This window comes from Lampris incognitus, chromosome 6 (assembly GCF_029633865.1).
Source record: "Lampris incognitus isolate fLamInc1 chromosome 6, fLamInc1.hap2, whole genome shotgun sequence".
Lineage (NCBI taxonomy): Eukaryota > Metazoa > Chordata > Actinopteri > Lampriformes > Lampridae > Lampris > Lampris incognitus.
This window is the reverse complement of record NC_079216.1, coordinates 1,063,224-1,090,857: the sequence shown is the minus strand read 5'-3', so window position 1 is coordinate 1,090,857 and position 27,634 is coordinate 1,063,224. Positions and strand designations below refer to the sequence as shown.

The window sequence follows — 27,634 nt, the reverse complement described above, 5'->3', positions numbered from 1 at the left end:
GTCTTGTAGCCAGAGGAGGCTGTGATGATGGTAGCAGAGTCTTCTGGGCTGTTGTGGATGAGCTGGTCTTGTAGCCTGAGGAGGCTGTGATGATGGTAGTAGAGTCTTCTGGGCTGTGTTGGATGAGCTGGTCTTGTAGCCAGAGGAGGCTGTGATGATGGTAGCAGAGTCTTCTGGGCTGTTGTGGATGAGCTGGTCTTATAGCCAGAGGAGGCTGGGATGATGGTAGCAGTCTTCTGGGCTGTTGTGGATGAGCTGGTCTTGTAGCCAGAGGAGGCTGTTATGATGGTAGCAGTCTTCTGGGCTGTTGTGGATGAGCTGGTCTTGTAGTCTTAGGAGACTGGAATGATGGTAGCAGAGTCTTCTGGGCTGTCAGGATGAGCTGGTCCTGTAGCCAGAGGAGGCTGGGATGATGGTAGCAGAGTCTTCTGGGCTGTTGTGGATGAGCTGGTCCTGTAGCCAGAGGAGGCTGGGATGATGGTAGCAGAGTCTTCTTTTTTTTAATAAATTTATTTCTGATTTTTCCCTTTTTTCTCCCAATTTAGTGGCCAATCGATCCCTATTTTAATTCAAACACCCACCCTCGCACTGTATGCGTTCGCCAACTGCATCTCTCCGGCCGGCAGTCTCGAAGGAGACCGCCTCCCCACTTTCGTGACAAGGCGACTCCAAGCCGAACCACTGTTTTTCCGACACACACAGAGACGTAGCAGAGTCTTCTGGGCTGTTGTGGATGAGCTGGTCTTGTAGCCAGAGGAGGCTGTGATGATGGTAGCAGAGTCTTCTGGGCTGTTGTGGATGAGCTGGTCTTGTAGCCAGAGGAGGCTGTGATGATGGTAGCAGAGTCTTCTGGGTTGTTGTGGATGAGCTGGTCTTGTAGCCAGAGGAGGCTGTGATGATGGTAGCAGAGTCTTCTGGGCTGTTGTGGATGAGCTGGTCTTGTAGCCAGAGGAGGCTGTGATGATGGTAGCAGAGTCTTCTGGGCTGTTATGGATGAGCTGGTCTTGTAGCCAGAGGAGGCTGTGATGATGGTAGCAGTCTTCTGGGCTGTTGTGGATGAAAAAAAAGGATAAAGCGTTAGTTAATCAAACCAGGGAAAGGGGGCTTTCTGAAGCTAGTTGATGCTATCCAAGATTCAGTCCTTGGTGTCATGCCAACTTTACAGTTCTGGGATGGGTTTTGGTGCTCAAAGATACCAGTAAACATATAACCACACAATACAAGGAATTACTTTTTTTTAACTTTTACTATTACCACTTTATTGATCCCCGTGGGGAAATTCTTCCTCTGCATTTAACCCATCCAGCTGTGTAGCGAGGAGCAGTGGGCAGCCGCCGTGCAGTGCCTGAGGACACAAAAACATCCATCCAGCTGCTACACAGCCTGTTGCAGCAACCTGGAATACTAAAACTAGTTCTGTGTTAACCCACATTGTACCTGTTAGGGTCTCAGTTTAGAGGTGGGATGACTTGTTGAATGTACACTCCTCGAGCTATTGCTCATCTTCCTTTTCACTGGAAAAATGTGTCCGAATTGAGACAAAATTTAGCATATTGAAAAAGCCACTTAATTTGTCATTGTATTCTTACAACGAATTGTATTCTTACAGTGAGTGTGTTGTCTGCATGGAACCATCTTATTGTGTAGGAGCAGCAGCAGCTGCAGCACCCGGGGACCACCTCTAGTTCTTTCCATTGCCTTGCTCAAACTATGCAAAGCCTCAAAACAAGCAACATAATCTGTCAGTGCTGTACGACATTTCAGCTGGGTAGTAATATATCCTGAAACATGACAAACAAACTTACCTCAGTTGATAGATAAATTTAAATACATCTTGATGAGTAAATGATTCTTGAGACAAGCTGACAAGATCTGTGTGATCTGTGTGACTGTCAGACTTGTTCAGCTATACTGTTCTGCTGGTGGAGCACCATGACAGTCCTACAGGAGAATGAAACTTGCTCTTTAGACCTTCAGGCCCAGAGGCAGGAAACGCGATACTATTACCGCTCTGTTTAAACTTGAACTATTTATTTTCTGGTAATGAAAATGTGATGCTGAATGGTTACTTCTTTTGACAGTTGATTCTTATTTGATTACCAGACAAAGAAAACTGGACTTGAAACTCTATTGTCCCTTTCCTTAGACCGTGTTTATGGACAAATTTGATATTTCTGATACTAGGAGGGAGAAAAATCCCCAAGTCAAATTATACACTTGGAGTAATAAGGATGGCTCTAGGCAGTCAAGAATAGATTATTGGCTGGTATCTCAATCTATTATGAATAATAATACATCTGTTGATGTCCACCCCACTCCCTTGACTGACCATAAGGCAGTTTCCATCAAAGTCACCTTTTCCCACACTGCACAAGATCATCTTAGAACCTCTTACTGGAAGCTCAACAACTCTCTTTTGAAATTTGAGGAGGTTGTAGATACTATTAAACAGCTGAAGAAGGCATCTGATCAGAATAAATAAAGTAATCAATGGGAATGCTTAAAATGTGAGATTGGTAAATATATGAGGTCTTTTGGCAGTACTCTGGCCAAATCTAGAAAACTTGAGGAAGAGACTGTGGCATCTAGAATTACAGCCCTTTCCCAAAAGGCAACTGACTGCTTAACTGATATTGAAAGAAATGAATTTACTGACCTTCAGGACAAATGAGATATCTACAAAGGCAAGGCTCGGGGTGCTTTCATAAGATCTCATAGAACATGGATGGAAGAAGGGGAACAAAACTCTGCTTACTTTTTTAGATTAGAGAAATCAAATTCCAAACGCTCATCCATTGAATCATTAGAAACTGGTGGCAGAATTACAAAACATTACGGGGAGACTACACGGTTTGTGTGATGACTTCTACAGTAACCTTTACAAATCTAATTACTCTTCTAGGTTTTTTGATTCAATTCGCACTTGTAAAACCATATCCAACATTGATAAGCATTTCTGTGATAAAGTAATCCCCGAAGAGGAATTTCAGAATTCTTCAGGGATCTGAAATATAATAAATCACCTGGTAATGATGGCATTACATCTGAATTTTATAAATTATTTTCTGAAGAGTTAATTCCTTTCCTGCTTGAAGTCATCAAAGAAGGTGTTGATTCTGAAGCCCCCCCCAACCATGACGCAAGGCCTTATTACTTTAATTCCAAAACTGAAAAAAAGATTTGCAATTGATTGATAATTGGTGGCCTATCTGTCTTTTAATAATGACTACAAAGTCCTGGCCCTGGTCTTTGCAAAGAGAATTAAAAAAGTTTTAGATTCCATTATTGATGAATGTCAATCTGGCTTTATGAGAAACAGTCACATTGCAAATAATATCAGATTGGTTCTCGGTTTATTAGACTACTCTGATCTTATCAGTCAAAACCGTTTTATTTTATTTCTAGCATTTTATGAGGCTTTTGACTCTTTGGAACATGTTTTTATTTTTGAATCTCTGTAAATGGGGTTTGGCATTTTTTCTGCAAGACTGTGAAAAGTTTATATAATTCCGGGAACTACTCTATTAGACTCAAGCATGGGACTTCAGTCTCACCAAAGGGGTTAGGCAAGGTTGCCCAATCTCTCCCTAATTGTTCCTTCTCACTGCCCAACTCCTCTCAACACTTATCCTTGAGAGTGATGTCCAAGGAATTTCTTTAACAGGTCGTCAGATAATCATCAGTCAACTTACTGGTGATACTACATTATTTCTAAAGGATGCATCGCAGGTTTCCAAGGTGATAAATCGCATCAAGATATTCTCTGAAGCTTCAGGTCTCTCTTTAAATATGGGAAAATGTGAACTTCTGGCCATTAAGGAGTGTATCAGTCCTACTATATACAACATCCCTGTAAAGAGCCAAGTCAACTATCTGGGGATTGTGGTGACTAAGAATGCAAATGTCAGATGCTCTTTGAACTTTGGTCCCATTACTGAGAAAGCACAGAAAAGATTTACTAACGTATGGCTACAGAGAGACTTAGCCCTCAGAGGTAGAGCTCTGTTAACCAAAGCAGAAGGAATATCTAGAATAACATCAATCAATCAATCAAGTTGCATTTTATATAGTGCTTTTCTAGCTGCAACAGCTGCTGCACTTTATCTTTATGTGGACAAATCCGTCTTTAAACCAACAGATCAAATGTTGTTTAGATTTCTCTGGGAAAACAAAACTCACCACGTGAAGGACACTGTAGCTATGAATACCAGAGTTGAGCGGTCTCAATTTTCTTGATTGTTCTTCTTTAAATCACACTTTCACAATCAGTTGGATCAAGCAACTTCTGCCCAATCCCGAATCTATATGGAACTTTGTCCCAAACTACATATTATCGCAGTTAGGTGGCCTCCCTTTTGTATTAATGAGTAATTTGCTAGAAATTAAATTAATTAGTAAAATTTTAATTAATTAGTAAAGTGCTCCTAAAATACCCTCCCTTTTGTCAAATTTTCATAACAAATGCTTTTATCTTGGTCCCTAATGTACAAGCACATTTTCTCTCCCCACAATTATTTGATTTGGAATAATAAAAAGATTCTTTATAAGGACAAATCTCTTTTTGTCAAGAACTGGTTGGACAACAATATTGTATTAGTCAGTCAGCTATTCAATTCACAGGGCTTTTTACTTACCTATTGTGAATTTCTTGAGAAATATGGTATTCATATGACATCCCCAAAGAATGTTCTGTTGTCATGGATGCTATCCCTCAAGCGGTTACTATGCTCCTGCAAGATGTTGTTAAAACACAGCCATCTTGGTCCTTTCAGTGTAACCCTTACGATACCCAGGTAGGAGGAACATGCTTTATGTCTAGCCCCTCTACCCGCAACAGAAGGATTAGATCATGTTGTTACAAGTCCTTATGTTATTCCATACTGGAATGCCTTTGTTGGTAACATCAATTGGAGAAAAGTCTGGACCATACCATTAAAATTCTTTATCTTTAATCAAATAAGGGAAGTAACCTACAAACTAATTCTAGTAGATATTACCCAGCTAAACGTTATCTTAAGACAATGAAGGCTAACGCTGAGACATTCTGCTCATTCTGTGATAACGATAATTAAAGCACCTTACGTCTATCTTGGCCATGCCCATCCACTCAGACCTTTTGGTATGTGTGAACTTATCAAGAAATATTTATGTAATGATTTCTCCTTGTTATACTGTAAAGATGTATTGCTGCTTGGCTTCTATGATGACAGATCTAAAACAAATGAGTACCTTCTAATCAACCTCATTCTTTTAATGGGCAAATTTCACATTGACAAATGTACATTTAGTAACCAAAAACCTTTATTTATTGTATGTCAAAACTATCTCAACTTCCAACAACACCAAAGCTGTTAAAACCCTCAACATGTGTGGCCTTCTCAGCATCTTTACATCATGTGTAATATAGGACGTGATACCCCTGGCTCCCGTTATCCATGCTGGAGCTTTCTTTTCTTTTCCTTTCTTTTCTTTTCTTTTCTTTTCTTTTCTTTTCTTTCTTTTCTTTTCTTTTCGCTCTATCTGTTGTAGAGTATGGAGGGCTATGTTGCAAGCCAGCAATTCTGTGTATTTTTGTGTTATTAAAATTTAATTTTGCAATTATAAAAAAAAAGTTCGTGATTCCTGAAAGTGGGTTTAATTGTGAGGACCTGAGGTCACACAGAACTGAGGTTACTGCGGAGAATTCGGGGGGCAGGTCGGGAACCGCCACAGCCGGGACGTGAACCCGCGCCGCTCCCATCGCGGGAGGCGTCACTGACCGCTCGACTAAAGGGTCCTGGACCCACGTGCTCCAACAGAAGTGGCGTGCTCAGACCGTGAGGTCATCGGAAGCGAGTGCGCCCAGAGGCGTGAGGGAGCTGAAATGCTGAATCCCGAATGGGGGGCGGGGGGGGGGTAGGTAGTGTAACGTGCATGGATAAGGAGACACGTTGGGCCGTGGCTAACGGGTCGGACCCTTTCTCCACCGGTTAACGTTGTCGCTTGCGGAGCGGGAGACGCGGCTTCGCGTTTCGGCTGTGACGGCGGTTCCCGGACTGCCCCCCGAATTAGCTACAGAGTATTCACCCTCATGCTGGATACTCGGGCTGAATACTCGGGCTGAATACTCGGGCTGAATACTCGGGCTGAATACTCGGGCTGGATACTCATGCTGAATACTCGGGCTGGATACTCATGCTGGATACTCGGGCTGAATACTCGGGCTGGATACTCGGGCTGGATACTCGGGCTGAATACTCGGGCTGGATACTCGGGCTGAATACTCGGGTTGAATACTCGGGTTGAATACTCGGGCTGAATACTCGGGCTGGATACTCGGGCTGAATACTCGGGCTGAATACTCGGGCTGAATACTCGGGCTGGATACTCGGGCTGAATCCTCGGGCTGAATACTCGGGCTGAATACTCATGCTGAATACTCGGGCTGGATACTCGGGCTGAATACTCGGGCTGAATACTCATGCTGAATACTCGGGCTGGATACTCGGGCTGGCGTCAGGAGACTAGGAACCATGTAACGCTCTGACACGTTTCCACTCGGAGTGTGTTAGTAGCAGGACCGACATCCTGGCGATTGAACAGAAAAGAGCGGCGGGTTTATCGGTGGCGCACACTGGCGTTACTATGTGTCCAGTCTCCGTGTCTTCTTAGTAAATCTACAGCCTTTATGAATACGTGTCCTTCACAAGAATGGCCACGTTAGTTTTGGACAACGGAGCGAATACGGCCAAGATCGGGTACAGCCATGAAGCCGTCAGGTGAGCGGACACCCCGCCGCCGTCGCCCCCCCCCCGCGGCGCGTCGTCACAGGCGTACTTCTTCTCACCCCCCCCCCCGATTTCTCTCCGGTCACTTAGCGTGTCCCCCCCTCCGTCTTTACCAGTCAGTTAACGTGTCCCCCCCTCCCTGTCTTTACCAGTCACTTAGCGTGTCCCCCCCTCCCTGTCTTTACCAGTCAGTTAACGTGTCCCCCCCTCCATCTTTACCAGTCAGTTAGCGTGTCCCCCCCTCCATCTTTACCAGTCAGTTAGCGTGTCCCCCCCCTCCCTGTCTTTACCAGTCACTTAACGTGTCCCCCCTCCATCTTTACCAGTCAGTTAACGTGTCCCCCCCTCCATCTTTACCAGTCAGTTAGCGTGTCCCCCCCTCCCTGTCTTTACCAGTCACTTAGCGTGTCCCCCCCTCCATCTTTACCAGTCACTTAGCGTGTCCCCCCCTCCCTGTCTTTACCAGTCAGTTAACGTGTCCCCCCCTCCATCTTTACCAGTCAGTTAGCGTGTCCCCCCCTCCATCTTTACCAGTCAGTTAGCGTGTCCCCCCCCCTCCCTGTCTTTACCAGTCACTTAGCGTGTCCCCCCCTCCATCTTTACCAGTCACTTAGCGTGTCCCCCCCTCCCTGTCTTTACCAGTCAGTTAGCGTGTCCCCCCCTCCATCTTTACCAGTCAGTTACCGTGTCCCCCCCCCTCCCTGTCTTTACCAGTCACTTAGCGTGTCCCCCCCTCCGTCTTTACCAGTCAGTTAGCTTGTCCCCCCTCCGTCTTTACCAGTCACTTAGCGTGTCCCCCCCTCCATCTTTACCAGTCACTTAGCGTGTCCCCCCCTCCCTGTCTTTACCAGTCAGTTAGCGTGTCCCCCCCTCCATCTTTACCAGTCAGTTACCGTGTCCCCCCCCTCCCTGTCTTTACCAGTCACTTAGCGTGTCCCCCCCTCCGTCTTTACCAGTCAGTTAGCTTGTCCCCCCTCCGTCTTTACCAGTCAGTTAGCTTGTCCCCCCCTCCATCTTTACCAGTCAGTTAGCGTGTCCCCCCTCCCTGTCTTTACCAGTCAGTTAGCGTGTCCCCCCCTCCCTGTCTTTACCAGTCAGTTAATGTGTCCCCCCCTCCGTCTTTACCAGTCAGTTAACGTGTCCCCCCTCCATCTTTACCAGTCAGTTAGCGTGTCCCCCCCTCCATCTTTACCAGTCAGTTAACGTGTCCCCCCCTCCATCTTTACCAGTCAGTTAGCGTGTCCCCCCCTTCCTGTGTTCCGTTTCATTTGTCATGGATCAGTGTGTATTGATTACCACTCATATATACAGTGCATACACGAGGCAGTGAATGAGTTGCTGCTTGATGTACCATTTGTGCTGCAGCGTGACTCCATGTTGGACACGCTCCATGTTGGACACGCTCCATGTTTGACATGCTCCCATCATCCCCACAGTGTCATCCCGAACTGCCAGTTCCGCTCCAAGACTTCAAGATTAAAAACCTTCACTGCCAATCAGCTGGATGAAATCAAAGACCCGTCTGGGCTGTTCTACATTCTTCCATTCCAGAAGGTGGTCGTTTCATATTTACTGCGTAGCCTGCAGGTCTACTGAAGAGACGCAGTCAGCACTTACACATTCCTTCTGTGTCTTCATGTGTTCCCTGCAGGGGTATCTGGTTAACTGGGATGTCCAGAGGAAAGTTTGGGATCACCTCTTTGGAAAGGAAATGTTTAAGGTCTTTATTTGACTTCAGTTATTATTGGAGAGTGATCTGTCTGCCAGAATGAGACCTAAAAGTGTCCTGTAAAATTCCTATAATGGCATCTAATACTGTGTTTTTATTTACAGTATTTTTTTGGGGGGGGGGTTAAGCACCTGTGTAATGGGAATATTTATTTTGATGGTGGGTCTGTAATCTCACAGGCTGTTATGTTTTGGTTTGTATTGTGATATCAGGTGGAGTTTGCAGACACAAGCATTGTGATTACTGAGCCGTACTTCAACTTCACCTCCATTCAAGAGTCCATGAATGAGATTCTGTTTGAGGAGTATCAGTTCCAGTCAGCCCTCAGGATAAACAGTAAGTTCCTCAAGCTTGTGTTATAGACTAGGACTGTACTACTTAACTCTGTCAACCAGCGTGTCTGTTTCCTTACGCATGTGGTCTAAAACAGTGACCAGGTTGATTTGTTGAGGACTTTGGCCATGTGTCCACCAGAGACCTTTTTCAGGGCAACAGCTGTGGAGGTGAGTGCTGCACACAAAACAGCTGCTGAGCGTTGGGAGGAGACGCTTGGTAGATGTGCTATGGAACAGTGTAGGTTTCATCACAAAATAAGTGTTCCTCCATGTTGCTCCTTTATTTACAGTTTATTATGACAAGCCACTAATTTGGATAAAATAACATCAACTTTATTGTTCCCGAAAGGCAAAATTGTCTTGGACATCAAATGCTGCTCATCTAACATTGAAGACATGGACACATTGTATACAGATTGTATACAAAATTCAGCGAAAAAAACCCTACAAAAACAAAACCTTTCTACAAAAACACAAGCTAGTATTGTTAAAAATGAGCAGAAAACACAATGTACTGAAAGTTCATTCCCCCAGTCTCTGATGAGGAGCCATAGTTTAATGGGGGGCTTTCCATGTCACCCTGGGAGAGGCTTAGACTGCTACACCACCGTGGACCCTGAGACCAGCTATGTTGTATGGTCTGGAGACAGTGGCACTGATGAAAAGACAGGAGGAGGAGCTGGAGGTGGCAGAGATGAAGATGATAAGATTTTCATTGGGAGTGATGAAGAAGGACAGGATTAGGAACGAGTATATTAGAGGGACAGCTCAGGTTGGACGGTTTGGAGACAAAGCACGAGAGACAAGATTGAGATGGTGTGGACATGTGTGGAGGAGAGATGCTGGGTATACTGGGAGAAGGATGCTGAATATGGAGCTGCCAGGGAAGAGGAGAAGAGGAAGGCCAAAGAGGAGGTTTATGGATGTAGTGAGGGAGGACATGCAGGTGGCTGGTGTGACAGAGGAAGGTGCAGAGGACAGGAAGAGATGGATACAGATGATCTGCTGTGGCGCCCCCTAGCGGGAGCAGCTGAAAGTATTGGTAGAATTGACAATGATGAGCTGTGCACTTCAGTAAGAGTTGGATTTTTTTCATCTGCGGGAAGAAAAAGAGCGGTTACGGCACAGTTTGTAACTTTTCCATAGAAAATAGTAAAAAAAGAAATACATGTTCTACTGGTTGACACATGATCCTAGTCGAACCTATGTACATTTCCTCCCAGACTGAAAAACCTGTTTTTGTGTCTTCTTTGCTCAGCTCTATGTGATAGTAGCCTTCAGGACTACCTTGTGACTTTGGGCTCTACAGTAAACGTGAGCTGACATACAGAAACATGATGGCCTGACTACATCTTCTCTTCATGGTATTCCTCTGTTTTCAGCTGGTTCTCTGAGTGCCCATCGGTACTTCCAGATGAACCCCTCAGAGCTGTGCTGCATGGTGGTGGACAGCGGCTTCTCCTTCACTCATATCATTCCATACTGCCGTGGCAGGAGGATGAATGATGGCATTATCAGGTGAGTGTCCAAACAACAGGAAAGGTAGCATGAAGACCAGGACTCCAGAATATACAAGGTCCCCTTGAAGAAGGTCCAGAGAGGCTTATTTCAGGCATACTGTCACAGACCAGGATAGAGGCTGACATGTTCTCCTTAAAGTCAGGGCATGTCCATGTAAAACACAGCGGTTTTGACCACACGGGGTTCTGCTCAGGGTGTGGCAGGAATAAGTTGTCAGACATGAAAACACATTATCTTCGTCACAGCTCTGCTTCCTGACAGCATGGCTTTTTGTTTGTTATGCTTTGCAGAATCAATGTTGGAGGGAAATTACTGACCAATCACCTGAAGGAGATTATTTCCTACCGGTAAGCTCTCTCAGACCTGCTCCTCCTACCTGTTCCTCACTTACCATCTGGTACCTTCTTCCTGTTGGTTGAAGAGCAGCTCAGGGTCACACTGCAGTGTGCACACCCAGATCCTGGTGTGTTTGTAATGCTGAACAAGGACCCCGCTCTGCTTTAAACAGCCGCACATGCACACTATTACACACATTGTTACACACATAACTACTGTCTGCTACACGTTACACACATAACTACTGTCTACTACACGTTACACACATAACTACTGTCTACTACACGTTACACACATAACTACTGTCTGCTACACGTTACACACATAACTACTGTCTGCTACACGTTACACACATAACTACTGTCTACTACACGTTACACACATAACTACTGTCTACTACACGTTACCCACATAACTACTGTCTACTACACGTTACCCACATAACTACTGTCTACTACACGTTACACACATAACTACTGTCTGCTACACGTTACACACATAACTACTGTCTACTACACGTTACACACATAACTACTGTCTACTACACGTTACACACATAACTACTGTCTACTACACGTTACCCACATAACTACTGTCTACTACACGTTACACACATAACTACTGTCTACTACACGTTACACACATAACTACTATCTACTACACGTTACCCACATAACTACTGTCTGCTACACGTTACACACATAACTACTGTCTACTACACGTTACACACATAACTACTGTCTGCTACACGTTACACACATAACTACTGTCTACTACACGTTACACACATAACTACTGTCTACTACACGTTACCCACATAACTACTATCTACTACACGTTACACACATAACTACTATCTACTACACGTTACACACATAACTACTGTCTACTACACGTTACACACATAACTACTGTCTACTACACGTTACACACATAACTACTATCTACTACACGTTACCCACATAACTACTATCTACTACACGTTACACACATAACTACTATCTACTACACGTTACACACATAACTACTGTCTACTACACGTTACACACATAACTACTGTCTGCTACACGTTACACACATAACTACTGTCTGCTACACGTTACACACATAACTACTGTCTACTACACGTTACACACATAACTACTGTCTACTACACGTTACCCACATAACTACTGTCTACTACACGTTACCCACATAACTACTGTCTACTACACGTTACACACATAACTACTGTCTGCTACACGTTACACACATAACTACTGTCTACTACACGTTACACACATAACTACTGTCTACTACACGTTACACACATAACTACTGTCTACTACACGTTACCCACATAACTACTGTCTACTACACGTTACACACATAACTACTGTCTACTACACGTTACACACATAACTACTATCTACTACACGTTACCCACATAACTACTGTCTGCTACACGTTACACACATAACTACTGTCTACTACACGTTACACACATAACTACTGTCTGCTACACGTTACACACATAACTACTGTCTACTACACGTTACACACATAACTACTGTCTACTACACGTTACCCACATAACTACTATCTACTACACGTTACACACATAACTACTATCTACTACACGTTACACACATAACTACTGTCTACTACACGTTACACACATAAATACTGTCTACTACACGTTACACACATAACTACTGTCTACTACACGTTACACACATAACTACTGTCTACTACACGTTACACACATAACTACTGTCTACTACACGTTACACACATAACTACTGTCTACTACACGTTACACACATAACTACTGTCTACTACACGTTACCCACATAACTACTGTCTACTACACGTTACACACATAACTACTGTCTACTACACGTTACCCACATAACTACTGTCTACTACACGTTACACACATAACTACTGTCTGCTACACGTTACCCACATAACTACTGTCTACTACACGTTACCCACATAACTACTGTCTACTACACGTTACACACATAACTACTGTCTACTACACGTTACACACATAACTACTGTCTACTACACGTTACACACATAACTACTGTCTACTACACGTTACACACATAACTACTGTCTACTACACGTTACACACATAACTACTGTCTACTACACGTTACACACATAACTACTGTCTACTACACGTTACACACATAACTACTGTCTGCTACACGTTACACACATAACTACTATCTACTACACGTTACCCACATAACTACTATCTACTACACGTTACCCACATAACTAGTGTCTACTACACGTTACACACATAACTACTGTCTGCTACACGTTACACACATAACTACTATCTACTACACGTTACACACATAACTACTGTCTGCTACACGTTACCCACATAACTACTATCTACTACACGTTACCCACATAACTACTGTCTACTACACGTTACCCACATAACTACTATCTACTACATGTTACACACATAACTACTGTCTACTACACGTTACACACATAACTACTGTCTACTACACGTTACACACATAACTACTGTCTACTACACGTTACACACATAACTACTGTCTACTACACGTTACACACATAACTACTGTCTACTACACGTTACACACATAACTACTGTCTACTACACGTTACACACATAACTACTGTCTACTACACGTTACACACATAACTACTGTCTGCTACACGTTACCCACATAACTACTGTCTACTACACGTTACACACATAACTACTGTCTGCTACACGTTACACACATAACTACTGTCTGCTACACGTTACACACATAACTACTGTCTGCTACACGTTACCCACATAACTACTGTCTACTACACGTTACACACATAACTACTGTCTACTACACGTTACACACATAACTACTATCTACTACACGTTACACACATAACTACTGTCTACTACACGTTACACACATAACTACTGTCTACTACACGTTACACACATAACTACTATCTACTACACGTTACCCACATAACTACTGTCTACTACACGTTACACACATAACTACTGTCTACTACACGTTACACACATAACTACTATCTACTACACGTTACCCACATAACTACTGTCTGCTACACGTTACACACATAACTACTGTCTACTACACGTTACACACATAACTACTGTCTGCTACACGTTACACACATAACTACTGTCTGCTACACGTTACCCACATAACTACTATCTACTACACGTTACCCACATAACTACTGTCTACTACACGTTACACACATAACTAGTGTCTACTACACGTTACACACATAACTAGTGTCTACTACACGTTGCACACATAACTACTGTCTACTACACGTTACACACATAACTACTGTCTACTACACGTTACACACATAACTACTGTCTACTACACGTTACACACATAACTACTGTCTGCTACACGTTACCCACATAACTACTGTCTACTACACGTTACGCACATAACTACTGTCTACTACACGTTACCCACATAACTACTATCTACTACACGTTACACACATAACTACTGTCTACTACACGTTACCCACATAACTACTGTCTACTACACGTTACCCACATAACTACTGTCTACTACACGTTACCCACATAACTACTATCTACTACACGTTACACACATAACTACTATCTACTACACGTTACACACATAACTACTATCTACTACACGTTACACACATAACTACTATCTACTACACGTTACACACATAACTACTGTCTACTACACGTTACACACATAACTACTGTCTACTACACGTTACCCACATAACTACTATCTACTACACGTTACCCACATAACTACTGTCTGCTACACGTTACACACATAACTACTGTCTACTACACGTTACACACATAACTACTGTCTACTACACGTTACACACATAACTACTGTCTACTACACGTTACCCACATAACTACTGTCTACTACACGTTACACACATAACTACTGTCTACTACACGTTACACACATAACTACTGTCTACTACACGTTACACACATAACTAGTGTCTACTACACGTTACACACATAACTACTGTCTACTACACGTTACACACATAACTAGTGTCTACTACACGTTACACACATAACTACTGTCTACTACACGTTACCCACATAACTACTGTCTACTACACGTTACACACATAACTACTGTCTACTACACGTTACACACATAACTACTGTCTGCTACACGTTACCCACATAACTACTGTCTACTACACGTTACCCACATAACTACTGTCTACTACACGTTACCCACATAACTACTGTCTACTACACGTTACCCACATAACTACTGTCTACTACACGTTACCCACATAACTACTGTCTACTTCATATAATGTACATAACTACTATGTACTTCATTTTATATACATAACTACTATCTACTTCATGATATGTACATAAGTACTATCTACTTCATGTTATGTACATAGGAACTATCTACTTCATGTTAAACACATAAGTACTATCTATTTCATGGTATGTACATAACTACTATCTACTTCATGTTATGTACGTAAGTACTATGTACTTCATGTTACACACATAACTACTATCTACTTCATGTTACGCATATAACTGCTATCTACTTCATGTTACACACATAACTACTATCTACTTCATGTTATCTACATAACTACTATCTACTACATGTTATGTACATAATTACTATCTACTTCATGTTACGCACATAACTACTATCTACTACATGTTATGTACATAACTACTATCTATTTCATGTTATGCACATAATTACTATCTGCTTCATCTTACACACATAACTACTGTCTACTACACCTTACACACATAACTACTATCTACTACATTTTATGTACATAACTACTATCTGCTTCATGTTACACACATAGCTACTATCTACTTCATGTTATGTACATAACTACTATCTACTACAGGTATGTACATAACTACTATCTACTTCATGTTATGTACATAACTACTATCTACTCCATGTTATGTACATAACTACTATCTACTTCATGTTACGCATTTTACTACTATCTACTTCATGATATGTACATAAGTACTAGCTACTTCATGTTACACACATAACTACCATCTACTTCATGTTAAACACATAAATACTATCTACTTCATATTATGTACATAACTACTATGTACTTCATTTTATGTACATAACTACTATCTACTTCATGATATGTACATAAGTACTATCTACTTCATGTTAAACACATAAGTACTATCTATTTCATGGTATGTACATAACTACTATCTACTTCATGTTATGTACATAAGTACTATGTACTTCATGTTACACACATAACTACTATCTACTTCATGTTACACACATAACTACTATCTATTTCATGTTATATACATAACTACTATCTCCTTCATGTTATTTACATAAGTACTATGTCCATATTATGTACATAACTACTGTCTATTTCATGTTATGTACATAAGTACTATGTACTTCATGTTACACACATAACTACTATCTACTTCATGTTATATACATAACTACTATCTCCTTCATGTTATTTACATAAGTACTATGTCCATATTATGTACATAACTAATGTTATGTATCTAACTACTATCTACTTCATGTTACACACATAACTACTATCTCCTTCATGTTATATACATAAGTACTATGTATTGTATTTAGAAATCACGTCAGGACACAGCGCTGTCGCTCGACACAACCGCTACGTTGCATTCTTTATTTAGACTGACACAGCATCACAGGCAGACCCGATCAAACAACCCAGAGCCCGCAGGCATCACCAATCGATCCCAGCACAATAGAACAGCACCAAATCAAATGCAGCACTGTCGATGTGTGCAGACATAACACTATGTCCATATTATGTACATAACTACTATCGATTTCACGTTATGTACATAAGTACTATCTACTTCATGTTTTGTACATAAGTACTATCTACTTCATGTTTTGTACATAAGTACTATCTACATGTTATGTACATAACTACTATCTACTTCATGTTATGTACGTAAATACTATCTACATGTTATGTACATAACTACTATCTACTTAATTTTATGTACATAACTACTATCTACTTCATATTTTGTACATAAGTACTATCTACATGTTATGTACATAACTACTATCTACTTCATGTTATGTACATAAGTACTATCTACATGTTATGTACATAACTAGGTAGGCACTAGGTAACCTGTGTTGCAGATGCTTTTGCTTGTAGTTTGTTTGTGTACAGTCTGTTTTACGTTTTTAAACACTATGTCTTTTTTCATACTTTTTTACTCCACTTCATTTTCTCTTGACACCTACACCAAGAGGAATTCCTTGGGCACCTGCTACTTGGTGACTACATATTCTGGATGTGATTGCGATTATACTAGCCGCCAAGCCCTAACTCTCACCATAAAGCTCATCTACTTCTGCTAAACCTAATCCTGAAATAAACACCTGACCTACACACAGTTAAACACCTGAGCTACACACAGATAAACACCTGACCTACACACGGAGAAACACCTGACCTACACACAGTTAAACACCTGACCTACACACAGATAAACACCACACCTACACACAGTTAAACACCTGACCTACACATAGATAAACACCTGACCTACACACAGATAAACACCTGACCTACACACAGATAAACACCTGACCTACACACAGATAGATACCTGACCTACACACAGTTAACCACCTCTACTACACGCAGTTAAACACCTGACTTACACACAGATAAACACCTGACCTACACACAGTTAAACACCTGACCTTCACATAGATAAACACCTGACCTACACACAGATAAACACCTCACCTACACACAGATAAACACCTGACCTACACACAGTTAAACACCTGACCTACACACAGTTAAACACCTGACCTACACACAGATAAACACCTGACCTACACAAAGATAAACACCTGACCTACACACAGTTAAACACCTGACCTACACACAGATAAACACCACACCTACACACAGTTAAACACCTGACCTACACACAGATAAAAACCTGACCTACACACAGATAAACACCTGACCTACACACAGTTAACCACCTCTACTACACGCAGTTAAACACCTGACTTACACACAGATAAACACCTGACCTTCACATAGATAAACACCTGACCTACACACAGATAAACACCTGACCTACACACAGATAAACACCTGACCTACACACAGTTAAACACCTGACCTTCACATAGATAAACACCACACCTACACACAGTTAAACACCTGACCTACACATAGATAAACACCTGACCTACACACAGTTAAACACCTGACCCACACACAGTTAAACACCTGACCTACACACAGATAAACACCTGACCTACACACAGTTAAACACCTGACCTACACACAGATAAACACCTGACTTACACACAGATAAACACCTGACCTACACACAGATAAACACCTGACCTACACACGGATAAACACCTGACCTACACACAGTTAAACACCTGACCTACACACAGATAAACACCACACCTACACACAGTTAAACACCTGACCTACACATAGATAAACACCTGACCTACACACAGATAAACACCTGACCTACACACAGATAGATACCTGACCTACACACAGTTAACCACCTCTACTACACGCAGTTAAACACCTGACTTACACACAGATAAACACCTGACCTACACACAGTTAAACACCTGACCTTCACATAGATAAACACCTGACCTACACACAGATAAACACCTCACCTACACACAGATAAACACCTGACCTACACACAGTTAAACACCTGACCTACACACAGTTTAACACCTGACCTACACACAGATAAACACCTGATCTACACAAAGATAAACACCTGACCTACACACAGTTAAACACCTGACCTACACACAGATAAACACCACACCTACACACAGTTAAACACCTGACCTACACACAGATAAACACCTGACCTACACACAGATAAACACCTGACCTACACACAGTTAACCACCTCTACTACACGCAGTTAAACACCTGACTTACACACAGATAAACACCTGACCTTCACATAGATAAACACCTGACCTACACACAGATAAACACCTGACCTACACACAGATAAACACCTGACCTACACACAGATAAACACCTGACCTACACAGTTAAACACCTGACCTACACACAGATAAACACCACACCTACACACAGTTAAACACCTGACCTACACATAGATAAACACCTGACCTACACACAGTTAAACACCTGACCTACACACAGATAGATACCTGACCTACACACAGTTAACCACCTCTACTACACGCAGTTAAACACCTGACTTACACACAGATAAACACCTGACCTACACACAGTTAAACACCTGACCTTCACATAGATAAACACCTGACCTACACACAGATAAACACCTCACCTACACACAGATAAACACCTGACCTACACACAGTTAAACACCTGACCTACACACAGTTTAACACCTGACCTACACACAGATAAACACCTGACCTACACAAAGATAAACACCTGACCTACACACAGTTAAACACCTGACCTACACACAGATAAACACCACACCTACACACAGTTAAACACCTGACCTACACACAGATAAACACCTGACCTACACACAGATAAACACCTGACCTACACACAGTTAACCACCTCTACTACACACAGTTAAACACCTGACTTACACACAGATAAACACCTGACCTACACACAGATAAACACCTGACCTACACACAGATAAACACCTGACCTACACACAGTTAACCACCTCTACTACACGCAGTTAAACACCTGACTTACACACAGATAAACACCTGACCTTCACATAGATAAACACCTGACCTACACACAGATAAACACCTGACCTACACACAGTTAAACACCTGACCTACACACAGATAAACACCTGACCTACACACAAACACCTGACCTACACACAGTTAAACACCTGACCTTCACATAGATAAACACCACACCTACACACAGTTAAACACCTGACCTACACATAGATAAACACCTGACCTACACACAGTTAAACACCTGACCCACACACAGTTAAACACCTGACCTACACACAGATAAACACCTGACCTACACACAGTTAAACACCTGACCTACACACAGATAAACACCTGACTTACACACAGATAAACACCTGACCTACACACAGTTAAACACCTGACCTACACACAGATAAACACCTGACCTACACACAGTTAAACACCTGACTTACACACAGATAAACACCTGACCTACACACAGTTAAACACCTGACCTACACACAGATAAACACCTGACCTACACACAGATAATCACCTGACCTACACACAGTTAAACACCTGACCTACACACAGATAAACACCACACCTACACACAGTTAAACACCTGACCTACACATAGATAAACACCTGACCTACACACAGTTAAACACCTGACCTACACACAGTTAAACACCTGACCCACACACAGTTAAACACCTGACCTACACACAGATAGACACCTGACCTACATACAGTTAACCACCTCTACTACACACAGATAAACACCTGACCTACACGCAGTTAACCACTTGACCTACACGCAGATAAACACCTGACCTACACACAGTTAAACACCTGACCCACACACAGTTAAACACCTGACCCACACACACATAAACACCTGACCTACACACGGATAAACACCTGACCCACACACAGTTAAACACCTGACCCACAAACAGATAAACACCTGACCTACACAAGGATAAACACCTGACCTACACACAGTTAAACACCTGACCTACACACAGATAAACACCTAACCTACACACAGATAAACACCTGACCCACACACAGTTAAACACCTGACCCACACACATAAACACCTGACCTACACACAGATAAACACCTGACCTACACGCAGTAAACCCCCTCTCCTACACGCAGTTAAACACCTGACCCACACACAGATAAACACCTGACCTACACACGGATAAACACCTGACCTACACACGGATAAACACCTGACCTACACACAGATAAACACCTGACCTACACACAGATAAACACCTGACCTACACACAGATAAACACCACACCTACACACAGATAAACACCTGACTTACACACAGATAAACACCTGACTTGTACACTGCTGTGTACACTTACACACATTTACCTGAACCTGTTAGTCACACGTGCTTCCACCAAGGTGAACTGTGTTAATGTTACCTGGTGGTCTTGCAGCATCATCATTCCCCTCTGTTGTCCAGATAGTCCAGACAGACCTACATGTAACCCTTGTGGACCCCACAACTTAACAGAGCCACAACAAAAAGGATGCGTGTCACAAGACTTCCTGTCTCACTAGTGTGCTGCTGACCTCTACACTCTTGTTCCATGCAGACAGCTCCATGTGATGGACGAGACTTACGTGATCAACCAGGTGAAGGAGGATGTCTGCTATGTCTCCCAGGACTTCTACAAGGACATGGAGGTTGCACAGTAAGACAAAAGCACCTGCCAGCAGCTCCAACAGAGAGACAACCCAGACCTCTTAACCATGCTGGATTCATCACTGACCTGTGTTGTGTTACGTCAAGAAGAAGCTTTGGGAATCATTACTGCTTATTATTACTAATTATTATTGTGTCATGTCAGGAAGAAGCTTCTGGAATCATTACTGCGTGTTGTTACTAATTATTATTGTGTCATGTCAGGAAGAAGGGAGAAGAGAACACTGTGATGAGGGATTATGTTCTTCCAGATTTCAGCTCCATCAAAAAAGGTTTCTGTAAGGTATGGTTCAATATCTTATACTCTACTCTTCTGGTTTTTCATGGACATCTTTGTAACGTTATTCTCATACAGTCTGTTATTTAGGTCAGTTGTTCACATCACTTGATGCAAGTGATACAGCAGCCAAACTAGTAAATATTTGATAATTTCTTTTATACAGAATGCATGCATTATCCAAAGACTGGCACAGCCAGCTGTGATGTGCTTTTCTCACTGTGGTCTGGGAGGGCTCAGCAGGACTGTACTGGGTTCAGGGGTATCATCAATCAGTAAATTATTAGGAGGGTCTGGGAAGGCTCAGCAGGACTGTACTGGGTTCAGGGGCGTCATCAATCAGTGAAGTATTAGGAGGGTCTGGGAAGGCTCAGCAGGACTGTACTGGGTTCAGGGGCGTCATCAATCAGTGAAGTATTAGGAGGGTCTGGGAGGGCTCAGCAGGACTGTACTGGGTTCAGGGGCGTCATCAATCAGTGAAGTATTAGGAGGGTCTGGGAAGGCTCAGCAGGACTGTACTGGGTTCAGGGACATCATCAATCAATTAAGTATTAGGAGGGTCTGGGAAGGCTCAGCAGGATTGTACTGGGTTCAGGGGCGTCATCAATCAGTGAAGTATTAGGAGGGTCTGGGAAGGCTCAGCAGGACTGTACTGGGTCTAGGGGCATCATCAATCAGTGAAGTATTAGGAGGGTCTGGGAAGGCTCAGCAGGACTGTACTGGGTTCAGGGGCGTCGTCAGTCAGTGAAGTATTAGGAGGGTTTAAATGATGAGGACCAGTGAGCAGCACTGTGTTTAGAAAACTACAACAGTGGTATTACTGCTCACTGGTTGTCATAACCTAAACCCTCCACATAGTTTGCTGAGTGGTCCGGGTTCCAGATACTATCTGGTACAGTCAGTACAGTCATTAGTAGCCTGATGTCTCACAGCAAACTGAGCTAACATGTGAGATTTAGGCTATGCCAGGCTGGCAGTACAAGCTAAAGTATCCTGATGCTGCTCAATAATCCAGGTAAGAACATCACAGAAGATTGAATCAGTTCATGTGGACTCAACGTTTACTGACAGATACGTTTCAACATCAGCTAAATGACCTCTTCAGTCTCAACTGACTCCAAGGGTCAGGATGGGAGGGGGTACCTGCAGTCAGGTGAGACTGAACAGGTCACTTAGCTGATGATGAAACGTATCTGTCAGGAAACGTTGTGTCCACATGAACTGATTCAACCTTCTGTAACAGGCTAGAGTAGATGCACCGATCAGCCAAAACATTAAAACCACTGACAGGTCAGTGAATAACAGTGATTATCTCATTACAATGGCACCCGTCAAGCGGTGGGATGTATTAGGCAGTAAGTGAACAGCACACAACTTGAAGTTGGTGTGTTGGAAGCAGGAAAAATGGACAAGTATAAGGACATGAGCAACTTTGACAAGGACCAGAATGTGATGGCTAGACAACTGGGTCAGATTATCTCCAAAACGGCAGGTCTTGTGGGGTGTTCCTGGTAATGCAGTTGTCAATACCTACCTACCAACAGTGGTAGAGATGGGAAGAGGGGAAGAGAGGGGAAGAGATGACACCAAGATGCACTATGGGAAGAAGGCAAGCTGGTGGAGACAGTGTGATGCTCTGGGGAAGTGATGGCACCAGGATGCACTATGGGAAGAAGGCAAGCCAGCAGAAACAGTGTGATGCTCTAGGAAATGTTCTGCTGGGAAACCTTGGGTCCTGGCATTCATGTGGGTGTTACTTTTTTTTCTCTCTCTCTTTTTCTCCCCAATTGTACCTGGCCAATCACCCCACTCTCTGAGCCATCCCGGTCTCTGCTCCACCCCCTCTGCTCATCCAGGGGGGGGCTGCAGACTACCACATGCCTCCTCCCATACATGTGGAGTCACCAGCCGCTTCTTTTCACCTGATGGTGAGGGGTTTCACCAGGGGGATGTAGCACGTGGGAGGATCATGCTATTCCCCCCAGTCCCCCCTCCCTTCTGAACAGGCGGCCTGACCGACCAGGGGAGGTGCTAGTGCAGCAACCATGACACATACCCGCATCCGGCTTCCCACCCGCAGACACGGCCAATTGTGTCTGTAGGGACGCCCGACCAAGCCGGAGGTAACAGGGTTTTGAAGCGGCGATCCCCGTATTGGTACGCAATGGAATAGACCACCATGCCACCCAGACACCCATGTGGGTGTTACTCTGACACATGCCACCTTCCTAAAAATTGTTGCAGACCAGGTACACCCCCTCATGGTAGCGGCCTCTTTCAGCAGGGTAATGCCCCCTGCCACACTGCACACACTGTTCAGGAATGGTTTGAGGACAAAGAGTTCAAGGTGTTGCCTTGGCCTCCAAATTCCCCAGATCTCAATCTGATTGAGCGTCTGTGGGATGTGCTGGAAGAACAAGTACAATGCATGGAGGCCCCACCTCGCACCTTACAGGGTTTAAAGGATCTGCTGCCAGTTAGCAGAGGACACCTTCAGAGGTCTTGTGGAGTCCATGCCTCGACGGGTCAGAGCTTTTTTGGTGGCACGAGGGGGACCTACACAATATTAGGCAGGTGGTTTTAAAGTTTTGGCTATTCGGTATATGGGGCAGCACAGTGGTGCAGTGGTTAGTGCGGTCGCCTCACAGCAAGAAGGTCCTGGGTTCAAGCCCGGGATAGTCCAACCTTGGGGACAGATTCCACCTTCGTTGAAGCCCATTTAGGATTTTATATGCTATATCTCGTGTTTCAACTCTGAGCCAGTGGTAATTGCATCTTACTTTTATTTTATTTTATTTTGTCTTGTGTATGTATTTTGTTGATTATTCTTTTGAAGTTTTGTCTTCACTTTCTACTGATAATCTTCCCCTCTTGCACCAACATACCAAGACAAATTCCTTGTATGTTCTTGTACTTGGCAATAAATACGATTCTGATTCTGAAGTTCACATCTGCAAGCTGATGGTACACAGCCGTTTACCAATAAATGTAATATTTCAGAGACTAACAGTCCTTTCACCATTTCCCGCCATGTTTTCTTTGTGTGCAGCCACGAGAGGAGATGATCTTCACTGGGAAGTACAAGACAGGAGAGCAGATTCTACGGTTAACTAATGAGCGGTTCGCTGTTCCTGAGATGCTCTTTCATCCCTCTGACATTGGGATCCAGGAGATGGGAATCCCCGAGGCCATAATCCACTCCATCCGCTGCATGCCAGAAGGTAGGGGGCAGGACAGAGACACTGATGAGGAGGGAGAGCTCTGTTCTTGTTGTCGCATGAAAAGTTCTGTCAGAAAATATCCATATTACTAAAGGCCCTTTTCAGGTGTCAGCCCACGCCGCACTGTGCCGTGATGATATTCCTGGGTGCTCAGGTGCAGAAAGCATTTCCATGGTAAGGTTGGGGTTCTCTGTTGGGACCAAGTATTCAAATTTAGCACCACCTTATGATGTAGCTCCTTGTATGGTGAGTTGTACGAGAGGTTAGACACTAAGGAAAGAGAAAAGGACTTGTACCGATTGACTAGACAGAAGGACCAAACTGGGAAGGATGTGCAGCAGGTTAGGGCGATCAAGGATATAGATGGAAATGTGCTGACAAGCGAGGAGAGTGTTTTGAGAAGGAGGAAGGAGTACTGTGAGGGGCTGATGAATGAAGAAAATGAGAGAGAGAAGGTTGGATAATGTAGGGATAGTGAATCAGGAAGTGCAGTGGATTAGTAAGGAGGAATTGAGGGCAGCTATGAAGAGGATAAAGAGTGGAGTCAGTTGGGGGCGTGGCCGGGACGTCGAGGATGTAGGACACGTTTCTCTATTGCTCCTGAGTTAGTGACCAAATTTATATATTTAATCTCGCTAAATCGTGCATGTCTTTGGTGGTCAAGCGTCTAAAGAGTCCTTTAAACGATTCACACTATATTTGAGGACTTTGAAGGTGAAATGACATCTAATCGACCGAAAACGGAGTCTGCAAGAGCAGGCCGCAATAAGCCTGCGCCCTCTCCTGAATCTGATCCGCTCCCAACATCGGGTGCTACAGCTAGTGCTGACAGCATGACAGTACTGACCGCGGAAATGCTACAATCCATGATGGGCTCCCTCAAAACCGATATTTTCAGTAAGATTGACACTTCAGCTACCACTCTCAGATCAGAGATGATACTGGTCAAAGACGAGCTTAAAAGATCTATCGAGAGGATCCAGAATAAACTCGACGCACATGGAGTCGTTTTATCAGAGCTGGAGCGCAGTGCTACAGATCACAGCGCTCGGATTACCGAGCTAGAGGCGAACGTCGGCTCACTAACAACTAGGGTGACATACCTGGACAACAGATGCGAGGACCTGGAAGGTAGAATGCGGAGGAACAACATCCGTCTTCTGGGAATACCGGAGGGAGTGGAGGGCCCGCGACCGACAGAATTCGTAGCCGGGCTGCCTCAGGAGCTGCTCGGCCTGGATGAGAAGCCGCTGCTAGACCGGGCCCATCGCACCCTGCGGAGCCGACCCCGGGAGGGTGAACCTCCGCGACCATTTGTCATCAGGGTGCATTTCTTTCACGTCCGGAACGACATGCTGAAGAGATCTGGAGATGCGTCTCCTCTCCTCTACAAGGGCAGAAGAGTCTCGATATTTCCGGACTACACCACGGCTGTGGCCAAGAAGCGGGCTAGCTTCGGAGATGTGAAGCGCCAGCTACGCGCCTGTCCCGGCGTGAAGTATGGTCTCATCTACCCTGCGGTTCTGAGACTGACCCTGCCGGACAGCTCCACACACAGGTTTGAGGACCCGGCTGTTGCGGCCGATTTCATCAAAAACAGGGTGAAAAAAGCTGTCATGCCACCGCCGGGTCTGTAACTCAAAATATCAGTTGGCTGGTCTGGTTAGCAGGCTAGTTAGCGGGCTGGCTGGTAGGCAGATTAGCTAGTGAAGTTGGTCTTGCAGTGCTCATTGTTGACATTTGAACGCAGCTGTTTTTTTATTTTCAGTACATGTTGGAGAGTGAAGCTAGCCTTGCAGTGCTCATTGTTGACACTTGAATGTAGTGGGTTTTTTATTTTTATTTTCAATACATGTTGATGAGTATACAGCGGACTACTCACATTAAGGTGATATAATGTGGAGATATATTTTATTCCACTTACATTACTGCCTACTATTTGTGTCATTCTCATTTCATTTTGTTTTGATCTGAGCTGCCTGCACTGCCAGTATTTGGTTGTTTACATGGTTGAAGTTCAATTTTGCCACTTTATAGATTTTGTACCTCTCTTAACTGAGTTAGTTTTCCTCGGGTCCTAATGTTATTGGAGACCGACTTATGCACATTTGCTTTATTCTAGTTCAATGGTCACAAATCTCAGGTAGCTAAGAGTAAGCTAGCTAAGTTGGTATGTGTTGCTCTAAAGGTTTTTTGTATTTAGGGGTTTGCTTGCATCTCAGTTGGGGAGATGCTTCGGCAAGAGGGATTTTGTGGGAGGGTTTTTTTCCTTCTGTATTTGTGTTTTGTTTTCTTGTGTTTTGTCACTTGTTTTTGTTTTTTGAATTTGCACTATTGAGGTCAGCCAAAATATTTAATTTGCATTATGCCTTGTCCTTAACATGTACTCTCTCTCTTAAGACATGACTCAGCCTGACGTAGCTCATCCTGCTGGAGGGAATGGTTTTAATTTTCTCACTTGGAATTGTAGGGGCATTAACAACCCAGTTAAACGCAGTAAGGTTCTCCACCACCTCCATCAGTTGAAAGCTCACATTATCTTCCTCCAAGAAACTCATCTCAAGGTATCACAACACTCAATACTTAGGTGCAGATGGGTGGGTCAGGTGTTCCATTCCTCATTTCAGAGTAGGTCAAGAGGGGTGGCTATCTTACTTCACAAATCAGTACCTTTTACATGTTCTAATGTGATAGCTGATCCCAATGGTAGATATGTAATTGTCAGTGGTAGGTTATTCAATACGAAGGTGGTTCTTGTTAATGTTTATGGTCCTAATTGGGACAATGGGGATTTTTTCAAATCGGTTTTCTCCACACTCCCTGATATGTCCTCCCATATGCTGATCATAGGCGGTGACTTTAACTGCTGGTTTGACCCACATTTGGATCGATCCTCCACTAAATCTACTACTTTATCAACCTCAGCTGGGGTTGTCCGTACC

General features: G+C 43.4%; 1 protein-coding gene across 1 annotated transcript in view; it reads left to right on the top strand.

The window, feature by feature from the left end:
• Window positions 1-6,585: 6,585 nt before the first annotated feature.
• Window positions 6,586-27,634, top strand: part of actr6 (actin related protein 6) — a 28,081-nt gene continuing 7,032 nt past the window's right edge. The window contains exons 1-9 of the mRNA XM_056282155.1: window positions 6,586-6,758; window positions 8,204-8,321; window positions 8,419-8,487; window positions 8,709-8,832; window positions 10,214-10,349; window positions 10,643-10,699; window positions 21,085-21,183; window positions 21,399-21,477; window positions 24,521-24,692. Coding sequence (XP_056138130.1) covers window positions 6,691-6,758; window positions 8,204-8,321; window positions 8,419-8,487; window positions 8,709-8,832; window positions 10,214-10,349; window positions 10,643-10,699; window positions 21,085-21,183; window positions 21,399-21,477; window positions 24,521-24,692 — 922 coding nt within the window. The 5' untranslated portion in view covers window positions 6,586-6,690. The remainder of the gene's footprint in view (window positions 6,759-8,203; window positions 8,322-8,418; window positions 8,488-8,708; window positions 8,833-10,213; window positions 10,350-10,642; window positions 10,700-21,084; window positions 21,184-21,398; window positions 21,478-24,520; window positions 24,693-27,634) is intronic.